The 17215-nt window shown below is 51.1% G+C and overlaps 1 protein-coding gene across 4 annotated transcripts in view; it reads right to left on the bottom strand.

Moving 5' to 3' along the window:
* The window catches only part of SHTN1 (shootin 1), a 105492-nt gene that overhangs the window by 75435 nt on the left and 12842 nt on the right, over positions 1-17215 (bottom strand). For all 4 annotated transcript variants that reach the window (XM_073556565.1, XM_073556564.1, XM_073556566.1 and 1 more), the window contains exons 2-4: positions 13912-13964; positions 12868-12928; positions 4214-4308 (exon numbers count right to left, since the gene is read on the bottom strand). In XM_073556565.1, the coding sequence (XP_073412666.1) occupies positions 4214-4308; positions 12868-12928; positions 13912-13964 (209 nt within the window). The remainder of the gene's footprint in view (positions 1-4213; positions 4309-12867; positions 12929-13911; positions 13965-17215) is intronic.

Genomic DNA, 17215 nt, shown 5'->3' with positions numbered 1-17215 from the left:
CGGATCCCTGGTCCCATCCTGTAGGCATGGCTTGCCTTGGTTCAGCTCCCCTGGTCCTCACTCGTCCTCCTCCATCCTCCCCGATCCTCACTCACGCAGTGGCTGCAACATTCCTGCATCTCTCTTTTTCCCGGCTTCCAGCAGCACTTCCTGTATTCAGCGATCACGTGGTACCGCTCATTGAAGTAATGAGTATGCGCTCCACACCTATGGGAGACGCGTCCATATTCATTACTTTAATGAGCGGTGCCACGTGACCACTGAATACAGGAAGTGCTGCTGGAAAACAGAGAGAGATGCAGGAATGTTGCAGCCCCCGCTCCAGGAGCGGGTGAGTATGCCGTCACAGCGGCTCTTTCCTGCTGCCCCCCCTCCCTCCACTGGCTTATACTCGAGTATATAACGTATGTCACTTGCGCAGGCGCAGTTTATGGTTGCAAGGCTGTTCACGAACTGCGCCTGCGCAAGTGGGACTGCTGCGGTGCTTTATGGGATTTGAGGACAGCGACCAACTGGTGATTATATATGTAGATTCTAACAGATCAAGCACAACCAAAGCCAGCCCCCACAGCCAGCCCCCACAGGGGCTCATCAAGGGGAGGGACAAAAGGGTAACAATGTTCTGAAGGGTGCAAATGGGAAGAAACAAGGGAATAAGGTGCTAATGAATAGAGAAATCGAAGGAAGTGTCAATTTTGGTAGCGGAAGCCTGATAGTATGGGGATGCTTCACAGCCAAAGGCATTGGATACTTGACCAGGATCGATGGTGGTCTCACTGCGGAGCTATATGTAAGTATCGTACAAGATGAGTTACTCCATACACTCCAGTACTGTGCGTATGAAGAGGACGACATAGTGTTCCAACAGGACAACAGCACGAAGCATTGGCAAAGAAATGGTTCAGTGACAATGAAGAGGGGCTGGAATGTCCCCCACAGTCCCCAGACCTCAGCCCAATCAACAATTGTGGGAAGAGAAAACACTGTACACATACGCAAGTCAGGCGCCAGTGTGCCCCAACTACAGGGACGTGAAGAGGAGACCGGAGATCACATTTCGGTAGACACACGCTGGAGTCTGATCGATAGCGTCCAGAAGGATTCAGGCAGCGGCGAAAACCAAAGAGGGTGACAAAATACTAACAATAATAAAACTTACAATTCGGAGCAAAACAACAACAACGCAGCGACATGACAAGAATCTGCAGAACCGATCATATGCTAAATAGCTGAAAGTCACATTTACATATGAGAAAGCCAAGATGACTGTCTATAAACGGTGGTGGTCTCACGTTCGGAGCAGGAGTGGATGACGAGATATGGAGCCTGAAGGTCAGAACATTAGGACCCTTAAGTTCGACACGTATGTGGGCGTCAGTTTGAGCTAATAAAAAGTAGCATTTGGGTCTGGGTCATTTGTCAGTCCTGGAAGGCACGGTTCACGGTCAGAGTTCCGGGTTCACGGTCAGAGTTCCGGGTTCACGGTCAGAGTTCCCGGTTCACGGTCAGAGTTCCCGGTTCACGGTCAGAGTTCCCGGTTCACAGTCAGAGTTCCCGGTTCACAGTCAGAGTTCCCGGTTCACAGTCAGAGTTCCCGGTTCACAGTCAGAGTTCCCGGTTCACAGTCAGAGTTCCCGGTTCACAGTCAGAGTTCCCGGTTCACAGTCAGAGTTCCCGGTTCACAGTCAGAGTTCCCGGTTCACAGTCAGAGTTCCCGGTTCACAGTCAGAGTTCCCGGTTCACAGTCAGAGTTCCCGGTTCACAGTCAGAGTTCCCGGTTCACAGTCAGAGTTCCCGGTTCACAGTCAGAGTTCCCGGTTCACAGTCAGAGTTCCCGGTTCACAGTCAGAGTTCCCGGTTCACAGTCAGAGTTCCCGGTTCACAGTCAGAGTTCCCGGTTCACAGTCAGAGTTCCCGGTTCACAGTCAGAGTTCCCGGTTCACAGTCAGAGTTCCCGGTTCACAGTCAGAGTTCCCGGTTCACAGTCAGAGTTCCCGGTTCACAGTCAGAGTTCCCGGTTCACAGTCAGAGTTCCCGGTTCACAGTCAGAGTTCCCGGTTCACAGTCAGAGTTCCCGGTTCACAGTCAGAGTTCCCGGTTCACAGTCAGAGTTCCCGGTTCACAGTCAGAGTTCCCGGTTCACAGTCAGAGTTCCCGGTTCACAGTCAGAGTTCCCGGTTCACAGTCAGAGTTCCCGGTTCACAGTCAGAGTTCCCGGTTCACAGTCAGAGTTCCCGGTTCACAGTCAGAGTTCCCGGTTCACAGTCAGAGTTCCCGGTTCACAGTCAGAGTTCCCGGTTCACAGTCAGAGTTCCCGGTTCACAGTCAGAGTTCCCGGTTCACAGTCAGAGTTCCCGGTTCACAGTCAGAGTTCCCGGTTCACAGTCAGAGTTCCCGGTTCACAGTCAGAGTTCCAGGTTCACAGTCAGAGTTCCAGGTTCACAGTCAGAGTTCCAGGTTCACAGTCAGAGTTCCAGGTTCACAGTCAGAGTTCCAGGTTCACAGTCAGAGTTCCAGGTTCACAGTCAGAGTTCCAGGTTCACAGTCAGAGTTCCAGGTTCACAGTCAGAGTTCCAGGTTCACAGTCAGAGTTCCAGGTTCACAGTCAGAGTTCCAGGTTCACAGTCAGAGTTCCAGGTTCACAGTCAGAGTTCCAGGTTCACAGTCAGAGTTCCAGGTTCACAGTCAGAGTTCCAGGTTCACAGTCAGAGTTCCAGGTTCACAGTCAGAGCTTCCGTTTTCCTAACCTTAGTCCTCCCCTCCGCTCAGCTCTGTGTCATTTCCGTGACCTCAGGTTTGGTAATTCTCTTTCGTTATTCCTCTTTAGTTCATGTAATTATATATATATGTTATTGTTTGTTCCCATTTTGTATCAACTTTGTATATTTTTATAAACAATGCCTACCTTTCTGGATTAACTATAAAATGTAATATCTCTGTTCTTCTTGCTCTGTAAACCGCACCTCTGAAGCCATTCACTACCCGGCTGTAACTGGGGGTCCAACAAGCCGGTATAAATGACTGGTGGTGGCAGCTGGTGGTTCTTTTGCTATTGTGGAGCTGGTAGTGACTGTACCTTGGGGTATATATATATTCCATGTGTTGGGCGCAGCCTCCCGGATTCCATGCCCCCCTCACAGTGCACAGCCTCCCAGGATCCCCTCCCCCCCCCCAACAGTGCACAGCCTCCCAGGATCCCCCCCTCCCCAACAGGGCACAGCCTCCCAGGATCCCGCCCCCCCCCCCCCCAACAGGGCACAGCCTCCCAGGATCACCCCTCAACAGGGCACAGCCTCCCAGGATCCCCCCCCCCCCCCAACAGGGCACAGCCTCCCAGGATCCCCCCCCCCCCAACAGGGCACAGCCTCCCAGGATCCCCCCCCCCCCCCCCAACAGGGCACAGCCTCCCAGGATCCCCCCCCCCCCCCCCAACAGGGCACAGCCTCCCAGGATCCCCCCCCCCCCCCCAACAGAGCACAGCCTCCCAGGATTCCCCCCCCAATAGTGCACAGCCTCCCAGGGTTCCCCCCCACCAACAGGGCACAGCCTCCCAGGATCCGCCCCCAACAGGGCACAACTTCCCAGGATCCGCCCCAAACAGGGCACAACCTCCCAGGATCTGCCCCAAACAGGGCACAACCTCCCAGGATCCCCCAACAGGGCACAACCTCCCAGGATCCCCCCCCACCCAACAGGGCACAATCTCCCAGGATCTCCACAAGGCGCAGACTCCTGGGATCCCCCCAACAGGACACAGCCTCGCAAGATCCCCACGGGGCGCAGACACTCAGGACCCCCCCCCCCCCCCAACAGGGCACAGCGTCCAAGGATCCCTCCTCTCCCCACAGAGCACAGCCTCCCAAGATCCCTCCTCTCCCCATAGGGTGAAGCATCACTGGATGCCCTCTCCCCTCCACAGGACGCAGCCTCGTGATCCCCTCCCCCACACAGGGCACAGCCTCCCGGGATTCCCTACCTCACACAAGGTGAGGCCTCCTGAGATCCTGCACTGTTACTGACTGCATGTTATTCAGTCACCTGCGCCCTCCCACAATTCATTGATCTAGGGAAGAGCAGCAGACACCGCTGCTGACACTCATCTTACAACGCCAGCCACAGGTCACACCCCAAACCTCAACCCCCCAAATGAGTCCAGAGCGGCCGCTGAGCGCCACACAGACCCCAGAACAACCAGCAGGCAAGACATCGTCACCTTTACTGCCAAGGCCTCGGCGCTCTCCCGACACGTCTTCTCAATCTCCAGACTGTTCTGCATGACGCTGACCTCCTCGATAACCAAGTGCGAAACTGCGGGAGAAAAAAACCCGTCATATCGTACCCCACATACCGCGGCAATACACGGACCACATATCAGACATAGTGCCATCATCTCACACACGGGGAGAATAGAATTATTATAGTAGTTATATTCTTGTACATAGGGGGCAGCATTATAGTAGTTATATCCTTGTACATAGGGGCAGTATTATAGTAGTTATATTCTTGTACATAGGGGGCAGCATTATAGTAGTTATATCCTTGTACATAGGAGCAGTATTATAGTAGTTATATTCTTGTACATAGGAGCAGTATTATAGTAGTTATATCCTTGTACATAGGGGCAGTATTATAGTAGTTATATTCTTGTACATAGGGGCAGTATTATAGTAGTTATATTCTTGTATATAGGGGCAGTATTATAGTAGTTATATTCTTGTACATAGGAGCAGTATTATAGTAGTTATATCCTTGTACATAGGGGCAGTATTATAGTAGTTATATTCTTGTACATAGGAGCAGTATTATAGTAGTTATATTCTTGTACATAGGAGCAGTATTATAGTAGTTATATTCTTGTATATAGGGGCAGTATTATAGTAGTTATATTCTTGTACATAGGAGCAGTATTATAGTAGTTATATCCTTGTACATAGGGGCAGTATTATAGTAGTTATATTCTTGTACATAGGGGCAGTATTATAGTAGTTATATTCTTGTACATAGGGGCAGTATTATAGTAGTTATATTCTTGTACATAGGGACAGTATTATAGTAGTTATATTCTTGTACATAGGAGCAGTATTATAGTAGTTATATTCTTGTACATAGGAGCAGTATTATAGTAGTTATATTCTTGTACATAGGGGCAGTATTATAGTAGTTATATTCTTGTACATAGGAGCAGTATTATAGTAGTTATATTCTTGTACATAGGGACAGTATTATAGTAGTTATATTCTTGTACATAGGAGCAGTATTATAGTAGTTATATTCTTGTACATAGGGACAGTATTATAGTAGTTATATTCTTGTACATAGGAGCAGTATTATAGTAGTTATATTCTTGTACATAGGAGCAGTATTATAGTAGTTATATTCTTGTACATAGGGGCAGTATTATAGTAGTTATATTCTTGTACATAGGGACAGTATTATAGTAGTTATATTCTTGTACATAGGGGCAGTATTATAGTAGTTATATTCTTGTACATAGGAGCAGTATTATAGTAGTTATATTCTTGTACATAGGGGCAGTATTATAGTGGTTATATTCTTGTACATAGGAGCAGTATTATAGTAGTTATATTCTTGTACATAGGGTCAGTATTATAGTAGTTATATTCTTGTACATAGGGTCAGTATTATAGTAGTTATATTCTTGTACATAGGGACAGTATTATAGTAGTTATATTCTTGTACATAGGAGCAGTATTATAGTAGTTATATTCTTGTACATAGGAGCAGTATTATAGTAGTTATATTTTTGTACATAGGGTCAGTATTATAGTAGTTATATTCTTGTACACAGGAGCAGTATTATAGTAGTTATATTCTTGCACATAGGGGCAGTATTATAGTAGTTATATTCTTGTACATAGGAGCAGTATTATAGTAGATATATTCTTGTACATAGGAAGCAGTATTATAGTAGTTATATTCTTGTACATAGGAGCAGTATTATAGTAGTTATATTCTTGTATATAGGGAGCAGTATTATAGTAGTTATATTCTTGTACATAGGGGCAGTATTATAGTAGTTATATTCTTGTACATAGGAGCAGTATTATAGTAGTTATATTCTTGTATATAGGGGCAGTATTATAGTAGTTATATTCTTGTACATAGGAGCAGTATTATAGTGGTTATATTCTTGTACATAGGGTCAGTATTATAGTAGTTATATTCTTGTACATAGGGACAGTATTATAGTAGTTATATTCTTGTACATAGGGACAGTATTATAGTAGTTATATTCTTGTACATAGGGGCAGTATTATAGTAGTTATATTCTTGTATATAGGGGCAGTATTATAGTAGTTATATTCTTGTACATAGGAGCAGTATTATAGTGGTTATATTCTTGTATATAGGGGCAGTATTATAGTAGTTATATTCTTGTATATAGGGAGCAGTATTATAGTAGTTATATTCTTGTACATAGGAGCAGTATTATAGTGGTTATATTCTTGTACATAGGGTCAGTATTATAGTAGTTATATTCTTGTATATAGGGGCAGTATTATAGTAGTTATATTCTTGTACATAGGGACAGTATTATAGTAGTTATATTCTTGTACATAGGGGCAGTATTATAGTAGTTATATTCGTGTACATAGGGGGCAGTATTATAGTAGTTTTATTCTTGTACATAGGGGCAGTATTATAGTAGTTATATTCTTGTACATAGGGGGAGTATTGTAGTAGTTATATTCTTGTACATAGGGGGAGTATTATAGTAGTTATATTCTTGTACATAGGGGGCAGTATTATAGTAGTTATATTCTTGCATATAGGGGCAGTATTATAGTAGTTATATTCTTGTACATAGGGGGCAGTATTATAGTAGTTATATTCTTGTACATAGGAGCAGTATTATAGTAGTTATATTCTTGTACATAGGAGCAGTATTATAGTAGTTATATTCTTGTACATAGGAGCAGTATTATAGTAGTTATATTCTTGTACATAGGGGGCAGTATTATAGTAGTTATGTTCTTGTACATAGGAGCAGTATTATAGTAGTTATATTCTTGTACATAGGAGCAGTATTATAGTAGTTATATCCTTGTACATAGGAGTATTATAGTAGTTATATCCTTGTACATAGGAGCAGTGTTATAGTAGTCATATTCTTATTCATAGGAGCAGTATTATAGTAGTTATATTCTTGTACATAGGGGCAGTATTATAGTAGTTATATTCTTGTACATAGGAGCAGTGTTATAGTAGTCATATTCTTATACATAGGGGCAGTATTATAGTAGTTATATTCTTGTACATAGGAGTAGTATTATAGTAGTTATATTCTTGTACATAGGAGCAGTATTATAGTAGTTATATTCTTGTACATAGGAGCAGTATTATAGTAGCTATATCCTTGTACATAGGAGCAGTATTATAGTAGTTATATTCTTGTACATAGGGGGCAGTATTATAGTAGTTATATTCTTGTACATAGGAGCAGTATTATAGTAGTTATATTCTTGTACATAGGAGCAGTATTATAGTAGTTATATTCTTGTACATAGGGGCAGTATAATAGTAGTTATATTCTTGTACATAGGGGGCAGTATTATAGTATTTATATTCTTGTACATAGGAGCAGTATTATAGTAGTTATATTCTTGTACATAGGAGCAGTATTATAGTAGTTATATTCTTGTACATAGGGGCAGTATAATAGTAGTTATATTCTTGTACATAGGGGCAGTATTATAGTAGTTATATTCTTGTACATAGGGGGCAGTATTATAGTAGTTATATTCTTGTACATAGGAGCAGTATTATAGTAGTTATACTCTTGTACATAGGGGGCAGTATTATAGTAGTTATATTCTTGTACACAGGGGGCAGTATTATAGTAGTTATATTCTTGTACATAGGGGCAGTATTATAGTAGTTATATTCTTGTACATAGGAGCAGTATTATAGTAGTTATATTCTTGTACATAGGGGGCAGTATTATAGTAGATATATTCTTGTACATAGGAGCAGTATTATAGTAGTTATATTCTTGTACATAGTGGGCAGTATTATAGTAGTTATATTCTTGTATATAGGAGCAGTATTACAGTAGTGATATTCTTGTACATAGGGGCAGTATTATAGTAGTTATATTCTTGTACATAGGGGGCAGTATTATAGTAGTTATATTCTTGTACATAGGAGCAGTATTATAGTAGTTATATTCTTGTACATAGGAGCAGTATTATAGTAGTTATATTCTTGTACATAGGAGCAGTATTATAGTAGTTATATTCTTGTACATAGTGGGCAGTATTATAGTAGTTATATTCTTGTATATAGGAGCAGTATTACAGTAGTTATATTCTTGTACATAGGAGCAGTATTATAGTAGATATATTCTTGTACATAGGAGCAGTATTATAGTAGTTATATTCTTGTACATAGGAGCAGTATTATAGTAGTTATATTCTTGTACATAGGGGGCAGTATTATAGTAGTTATATTCTTGTACATAGGAGCAGTATTATAGTAGTTATATTCTTGTACATAGGAGCAGTATTATAGTAGTTATATTCTTGTACATAGGAGCAGTATTATAGTAGTTATATTCTTGTACATAGGAGCAGTATTATAGTAGTGATATTCTTGTACATAGGGGGCAGTATTATAGTAGTTATATTCTTGTACATAGGAGCAGTATTATAGTAGTTATATTCTTGTACATAGGAGCAGTATTATAGTAGTGATATTCTTGTACATAGGGGGCAGTATTATAGTAGTTATATTCTTGTACATAGGGGGCAGTATTATAGTAGTTATATTCTTGTACATAGGAGCAGTATTATAGTAGTTATATTCTTGTACATAGGAGCAGTATTATAGTAGTTATATTCTTGTACATAGGAGCAGTATTATAGTAGTTATATTCTTGTACATAGGAGCAGTATTATAGTAGTTATATTCTTGTACATAGGGGGCAGTATTATAGTAGTTATATTCTTGTACATAGGAGCAGTATTACAGTAGTTATATTCTTGTACATAGGAGCAGTATTATAGTAGATATATTCTTGTACATAGGAGCAGTATTATAGTAGTTATATTCTTGTACATAGGAGCAGTATTATAGTAGTTATATTCTTGTACATAGGGGGCAGTATTATAGTAGTTATATTCTTGTACATAGGAGCAGTATTATAGTAGTTATATTCTTGTACATAGGAGCAGTATTATAGTAGTTATATTCTTGTACATAGGAGCAGTATTATAGTAGTGATATTCTTGTACATAGGGGGCAGTATTATAGTAGTTATATTCTTGTACATAGGAGCAGTATTATAGTAGTTATATTCTTGTACATAGGAGCAGTATTATAGTAGTGATATTCTTGTACATAGGGGGCAGTATTATAGTAGTTATATTCTTGTACATAGGGGGCAGTATTATAGTAGTTATATTCTTGTACATAGGAGCAGTATTATAGTAGTTATATTCTTGTACATAGGAGCAGTATTATAGTAGTTATATTCTTGTACATAGGAGCAGTATTATAGTAGTTATATTCTTGTACATAGGAGCAGTATTATAGTAGTTATATTCTTGTACATAGGGGGCAGTATTATAGTAGTTATATTCTTGTACATAGGAGCAGTATTATAGTAGTTATATTCTTGTACATAGGAGCAGTATTATAGTAGTGATATTCTTGTACATAGGGGGCAGTATTATAGTAGTTATATTCTTGTACATAGGGGGCAGTATTATAGTAGTTATATTCTTGTACATAGGAGCAGTATTATAGTAGTTATATTCTTGTACATAGGAGCAGTATTATAGTAGTTATATTCTTGTACATAGGAGCAGTATTATAGTAGTTATATTCTTGTACATAGTGGGCAGTATTATAGTAGTTATATTCTTGTATATAGGAGCAGTATTACAGTAGTTATATTCTTGTACATCGGAGCAGTATTATAGTAGATATATTCTTGTATATAGGAGCAGTATTATAGTAGAGAAGGCCTCGGCCCCCCCCCTGCCCCCGAGCAGTATCCAGACAGGAAAATGTTTTGGTAAATATTCGTCTGTTGAAAAAAAAAAATAGAAAAGTGGAGAGGAACAGATCCAGAGCATCCGGCCCGACCAAGATCCCCGACCCTGCACCTGCAGATCATTAGCTGGCAGCGCTGGATTACAGGAAGAAAGTTCCCTGAGCTCATTTACCAGGATATAGAGCTGGGGTCCTGCGCGGGGCCCGGCTCAGTGGCAGCGCGGGGCCCGGTGCATAGCGCTCCTCTCCATAGGCCATATACAGCAGACAGGTGTAGTCCCCCCTAATCCTCGGCCTCTTTGGGCTGTCAGTGGATCCCTGGTGCTGGACCCGTCTTATGCACAGTGATGAGAGTGGGCCACTGGATGCCGCTTGTCTCCAGCTGATGGATGCCCCGGGGGGGGTTAATGTGACCCCCCCCCGCCTCTGCCTTCCTGCGCCCACCGTCTCACACGCCGTTCCGTTGCCTCTGCTCTGGCATCACTGGAGGCGGCCATTGAGCTGCAGATGGCGGTGAGCCCGCGCGGCACAGTAACCCCCGACACCCCTCACCCCCCCAATCTGCAGAGCGCGGGGCCAAGCAAAACCCACTTAACTAATTAGCGGTTACAGTGAGAGTGAAAACGAGGAATCAACTCTGTGATTACAGAAGTGTCAGCTCCGAGGGGCGGCTAATTACCAGCCCCTGAGCGCAGCAGTCGCCATCGGGGGCGCCACTCAGCGCGCCCGCCCCCCAGTAAATAACACGTTAAGTGTAATTACTGGTAGACTGTAAATAAACAGCGACGGAGAGAAATGCGAGCGAGCGGCGAGACGCAACCTGACACGTCGGGAAGTGGCAGCCGTAATTGAGAGTTCCTTTCACTCGTCAAGATCGTTGCGGCGCATTTCTCAAAGGCGTCATTATGAGCGAGCGGCCGCGCGGCATAATGGTATCAGCGCTGCAGAGCGCCGTAGGAAAGCCAATCGGCGGCGGCTTGATGAGCGCTGCAGATGCCGCTGTCGTTTCATCATTACACGTAAATGGCCGTGTTTTCATCAACCTTGCCGGCTCCAATTGAAAAGAAATGATTGTCTGCTGAAAGCCCCCCGGCCCCCCGGAGCCCCCGCCGCCATCCAGGCAGTGAATAGAGGCAATCTCCAGAAAGCTGTGAAATCAAGCTATGGCCTAAAAAAACGCAGCTGCAGAGAATCCGGCACAAAGCGCGCCTGCGGCCGAGGCTCATTCACACACAAAGGCCGCGGCGCTTCACCCGGATAATAGCCTTTCACATCCCGCAAACAGGGGCCAATATCTCCGCAGACCCCCGAGGATCCGAGACAAGATACCTCGAAAACAAGAGGCGCAGCTGACAAAAGGATGAAGAGAGGCAGCACGGCGGCAGCGCTTCAGGTACGCGCCACGAGGAGCATTATCCTGCACAAAGCGCCAGGTGGAGAGGACGACATGATTCCCATAACACTGGAGGAGCGCACGCCGCCCGCCATTGTCACCGCGCACAATGTGACTGCAGTGAGCCGACAACGAGCACTGATCACGGGGGAGAGGACAACTGAACGCCACAAGGAGCATCTGCGCGGCACCGCTTCCCTCGTACCGTGCCTGCGCAGTATTGCTTCCCTCGTACCGTGCCTGCGCGGCACCGCTTCCCTCGTACCGTGCCTGCGCTGCACCGCTTCCCTCGTACCGTGCCTGCGCTGCACCGCTTCCCTCGTACCGTGCCTGCGCTGCACCGCTTCCCTCGTACCGTGCCTGCGCAGTATTGCTTCCCTCGTACCGTGCCTGCGCGGCACCGCTTCCCTCGTACCGTGCCTGCGCGGCACCGCTTCCCTCGTACCGTGCCTGCGCGGCACCGCTTCCCTCGTACCGTGCCTGCGCGGCACCGCTTCCCTCGTACCGTGCATGCGCGGCACCGCTTCCCTCGTACCGTGTCTGCGCGGCACCGCTTCCCTCGTACCGTGTCTGCGCGGCACCGCTTCCCTCGTACCGTGTCTGCGCGGCACCGCTTCTCTCGTACCCTGTCTGCACGGCACCGCTTCCCTCGTACCGTGCCTGCGCAGTATTGCTTCCCTCGTACCGTGCCTGCGCTGCACCGCTTCCCTCGTACCGTGCCTGCGCTGCACCGCTTCCCTCGTACCGTGCCTGCGCTGCACCGCTTCCCTCGTACCGTGCCTGTGCTGCACCGCTTCCCTCGTACCGTGCCTGCGCAGTATTGCTTCCCTCGTACCGTGCCTGCGCGGCACCGCTTCCCTCGTACCGTGCCTGCGCGGCACCGCTTCCCTCGTACCGTGTCTGCGCGGCACCGCTTCCCTCGTACCGTGTCTGCGCGGCACCGCTTCCCTCGTACCGTGTCTGCGCGGCACCGCTTCCCTCGTACCGTGTCTGCGCGGCACCGCTTCCCTCGTACCGTGTCTGCGCGGCACCGCTTCCCTCGTACCGTGTCTGCGCAGCACCGCTTCTCTCGTACCCTGTCTGCGCAGCACCGCTTCCCTCGTACCGTGTCTGCGCGGTACCGCTTCCCTCTTATCGTGTCTGCGCGGCACCGCTTCCCTCGTACCCAGTCTGCGCGGCACCGCTTCCCTCGTACCGTGCCTGCGCTGCACCGCTTCCCTCGTACCGTGCCTGCGCTGCACCGCTTCCCTCGTACCGTGCCTGCGCAGCACCGCTTCCCTCGTACCGTGTATGCACGGCACCGCTTCCCTCTTATCGTGTCTGCGCGGCACCGCTTCTCTCGTACCGTGTCTGCGCAGTACCGCTTCCCTCGTACCGTGTCTGCACAGCACCGCTTCTCTCCTACCGTGTCTGCACAGATGATACAGTAGATTATCATAGGTAGAGGGTTCACTTACTTTTGCTGAATTCATCCAGCTTCCGGAAGGCCTCATCTCGTTCTTGTTTGACCTTATCAAACTGAAAAAAAAAAACAAAACAGAAAACAAATTGAACTTGCAACATGAAAGAAGTGAAGCAGAAGAGGAGCACAACTGGCGGATGTCAGAGGAACACAGCGAGATCGAGGGCCGCACAGCAGCCAATCAGGGCATACGATCACAGCAGGAAAACAAAGCCTTGCTATTGGCTACAGCCGGTGTATGGGGGTCACTGTACGGAGCCAATCATTGCCCCAATTGTCAGCATCATCTCCAGAATGAGCAGAATAAGCAATGTGGAGACGAGGGCGGCAAACTCCACCACTAGGAAAGCAGAGTCCCCTCCGCCTACCACCACCGGGGTCAGCCCGTGGCCGCCTACACTACGCCCCCCCCGGGGTCAGCCCGTGGCCGCCTACACTACGCCCCCCCCGGGGTCAGCCCGTGGCCGCCTACACTACGCCCCCCTCCGGGGTCAGCCCGTGGCCGCCTACACTCCGCCCCCCCCGGGTCAGCCCGTGGCCGCCTACACTCCGCCCCCCCCCCGGGTCAGCCCGTGGCCGCCTACACTCCGCCCCCCCCCGGGGTCAGCCCGTGGCCACCTACACTCCGCCCCCCCCGGGGTCAGCCCGTGGCCACCTACACTCCGCCCCCCCTCGGGGTCAGCCCGTGGCCACCTACACTCCGCCCCCCCCCGGGGTCAGCCCGTGGCCACCTACACTCCGCCCCCCCCGGGTCAGCCCGTGGCCACCTACACTACGCCCCCCTCCGGGGTCAGCCCGTGGCCGTGTCTTTTCCACCCTTGTGTCTCCCTGTTACTTGTCTCACCTTCGCTCCCATGTGTCATCTTATCACTGCCCCCCCACACCAGGTGTCGGCCTGTCACTGCCCGTCATCACGAGGGTGGGAACCACCAGGGGCATCACAACGGGGCCGCACCACTCTGGTCACCCGGGGCCGTCTACTCCACCCTCCACACTGGCTATGTCAGGACCTCCACGCACACAGGACAGCGCCCCTCACCTCGTCCTTCGTTTTCTCATTTTCATTCTTAAGTTCTTCATATTTTTCAATGGCTGAAAAAGAAAAGTCAAAAAGTGAATAACAAAACAGCGAGAGACAGCCGCCCGCACATTGAGAGACAGCCCAACTCACCGACAGCCGCCCGCACAGCGAGAGACAGCCGCCCGCACAGCGAGAGACAGCCGCCCGCACAGCGAGAGACAGCCGCCCGCACAGCGAGAGACAGCCGCCCGCACAGCGAGAGACAGCCGCCCGCACAGCGAGAGACAGCCGCCCGCACAGCGAGAGACAGCCCGACTCACCGACAGCCGCCCGCACAGCGACAGACAGCCGCCCGCACAGCGACAGACAGCCGCCCGCACAGCGACACAACCCAACTCACCGACAGCTGCCCGCACAGCGAGACAGCCCAACTCACCGACAGCCGCCCGCACAGCGAGAGACAGCCGCCCGCACAGCGAGAGACAGCCGCCCGAACAGCGAGAGACAGCCCAACTCACCGACAGCCGCCCGCACAGCGAGAGACAGCCGCCCGCACAGCGAGAGACAGCCGCCCGCACAGCGAGAGACAGCCGCCCGCACAGCGAGAGACAGCCGCCCGCACAGCGAGAGACAGCCCAACTCACCGACAGCCGCCCGCACAGCGAGAGACAGCCGCCCGCTCAGCGAGAGACAGCCGCCCGCACAGCGAGAGACAGCCGCCCGCACAGCGAGAGACAGCCCAACTCACCGACAGCCGCCAACACAGCGAGAGACAGCCGCCCGCACAGCGAGAGAGCCCAACTCACCGACAGCCGCCCGCACAGCGAGAGACAGCCGCCCGCACAGCGAGAGACAGCCGCCCGCACAGCGAGAGACAGCCGCCCGCACAGCGAGAGACAGCCCAACTCACCGACAGCCGCCCGCACAGCGAGAGACAGCCGCCCGCACAGCGAGAGACAGCCGCCCGCACAGCGAGAGACAGCCGCCCGCACAGCGAGAGACAGCCGCCCGCACAGCGAGACAGCCGCCCGCACAGCGAGAGACAGCCCAACTCACCGACAGCTGCCCGCACAGCGAGACAGCCGCCCGCACAGCGAGACAGCCCAACTCACCAACAGCTGCCCGCACAGCGAGAGACAGCCCAAATCACCAACAGCTGCTCGCACAGCGAGAGACAGCCCAACTCACGGACAGCTGCCCGCACAGCGAGAGACAGCCCGACTCACCGACAGCCGCCTGCACAGCGACAGACAGCCGCCCGCACAGCGACAGACAGCCGCCCGCACAGCGACAGACAGCCGCCCGCACAGCGAGACAACCCAACTCACCGACAGCTGCCCGCACAGCGAGAGACAGCCGCCCGCACAGCGAGAGACAGCCCAACTCACCAACAGCCGCCCGCACAGCTAGAGACAGCCCAAATCACCGACAGCCGCTCGCACAGCGAGAGACAGCCCGACTCACCGACAGCCGCCCGCACAGCGACAGACAGACAGCCCGCACAGCGACAGACAGACAGCCCGCACAGCGACAGACAGACAGCCGCACAGCGACAGACAGCCGCCCGCACAGCGACAGACAGCCGCCCGCACAGCGACAGACAGCCGCCCGCACAGCGACAGACAGCCGCCCGCACAGCGACAGACAGCCGCCCGCACAGCGACAGACAGCCGCCCGCACAGCGACAGACAGCCGCCTGCACAGTGAGACAACCCAACTCACCGACAGCTGCCCGCACAGCGAGACAGCCGCCCGCACAGCGAGACAGCCCAACTCACCGACAGCCGCCCGCACAGCGAGAGACAGCCGCCCGCACAGCGAGAGACAGCCCAACTCACCAACAGCCGCCCGCACAGCGAGAGACAGCCCAAATCACCGACAGCCGCTCGCACAGCGAGAGACAGCCCAACTCATCGACAGCCCGACTCACCGACAGCCGACCGCACAGCGAGAGACAGCCGCCCGCACAGCGAGAGACAGCCGCCCGCACAGCGAGAGACAGCCGCCCGCACAGCGAGAGACAGCCCGACTCACCGACAGCCGCCCGCACAGCGACAGACAGCCGCCCGCACAGCGACAGACAGCCGCCCGCACAGCGACAGACAGCCGCCCGCACAGCGACAGACAGCCGCCCGCACAGCGACAGACAGCCGCCCGCACAGCGAGACAGCCCAACTCACCAACAGCCGCCCGCACAGCGAGAGACAGCCCAAATCACCGACAGCCGCTCGCACAGCGAGACAGCCCAACTCGACAGCCCGACTCACCGACAGCCGCCCGCACAGCGAGAGACAGCCGCCCGCACAGCGAGAGACAGCCCGACTCACCTACAGCCGCCCGCACAGCGAGAGACAGCCGCCCGCACAGCGAGAGACAGCCCAACTCACCGACCGCACAGCGACAGACAGCCGCCCGCACAGCGACAGACAGCCGCCCGCACAGCGACAGACAGCCCAAATCACCAACAGCCGCTCGCACAGCGAGAGACAGCCCAACTCGACAGCCCGACTCACCGACAGCCGCCCGCACAGCGAGAGACAGCCGCCCGCACAGCGAGAGACAGCCCGACTCACCGACAGCCGCCCGCACAGCGAGAGACAGCCGCCCGCACAGCGAGAGACAGCCCAACTCACCGACAGCCGCCCGCACAGCGAGAGACAGCTCAACTCACCGACAGCTGCCCGCACAGCGAGACAGCCGCCCGCACAGCGAGACAGCCCAACTCACCGACAGCCGCCCGCACAGCGAGAGACAGCCCAACTCACCGACAGCCGCCCGCACAGCGAGAGACAGCCCAACTCACCGACAGCCGCCCGCACAGCGAGAGACAGCCCAACTCACCGACAGCCGCCCGCACATCGAGAGACAGCACAACTCACCGACAGCCGCCCGCACATCGAGAGACAGCACAACTCACCGACAGCTGCCCGCACAGCGAGAGACAGCCCGACTCACCGACAGCCGCCCGCACAGCGAGAGACAGCCGCCCGCACAGCGAGAGACAGCCGCCCGCACAGCGAGAGACAGCCGCCCGCACAGCGAGAGACAGCCGCCCGCACAGCGAGAGACAGCCGCCCGCACAGCGAGAGACAGCCGCCCGCACAGCGAGACAGCCCAACTCACCGACAGCCGCCAGCACAGCGAGAGACAGCCGCCCGCACAGCGAGAGACAGCCGCCCGCACAGCGAGAGACAGCCGCCCGCACAGCGAGAGACAGCCGCCCGCACAGCGAGAGACAGCCCAACTCACCGACAGCCGCCCGCACAGCGAGAGACAGCCGCCCGCACAGCGAGAGACAGCCGCCCGCACAGCGAGAGACAGC

Source organism: Dendrobates tinctorius, unplaced genomic scaffold (assembly GCF_039654945.1).
Source record: "Dendrobates tinctorius isolate UK_male_01 unplaced genomic scaffold, ASM3965494v1 ptg000236l, whole genome shotgun sequence".
Taxonomy (NCBI): domain Eukaryota; kingdom Metazoa; phylum Chordata; class Amphibia; order Anura; family Dendrobatidae; genus Dendrobates; species Dendrobates tinctorius.
Note: the sequence above shows the minus strand (reverse complement) of the source record. Positions and strands in the feature narration are given on the sequence as shown.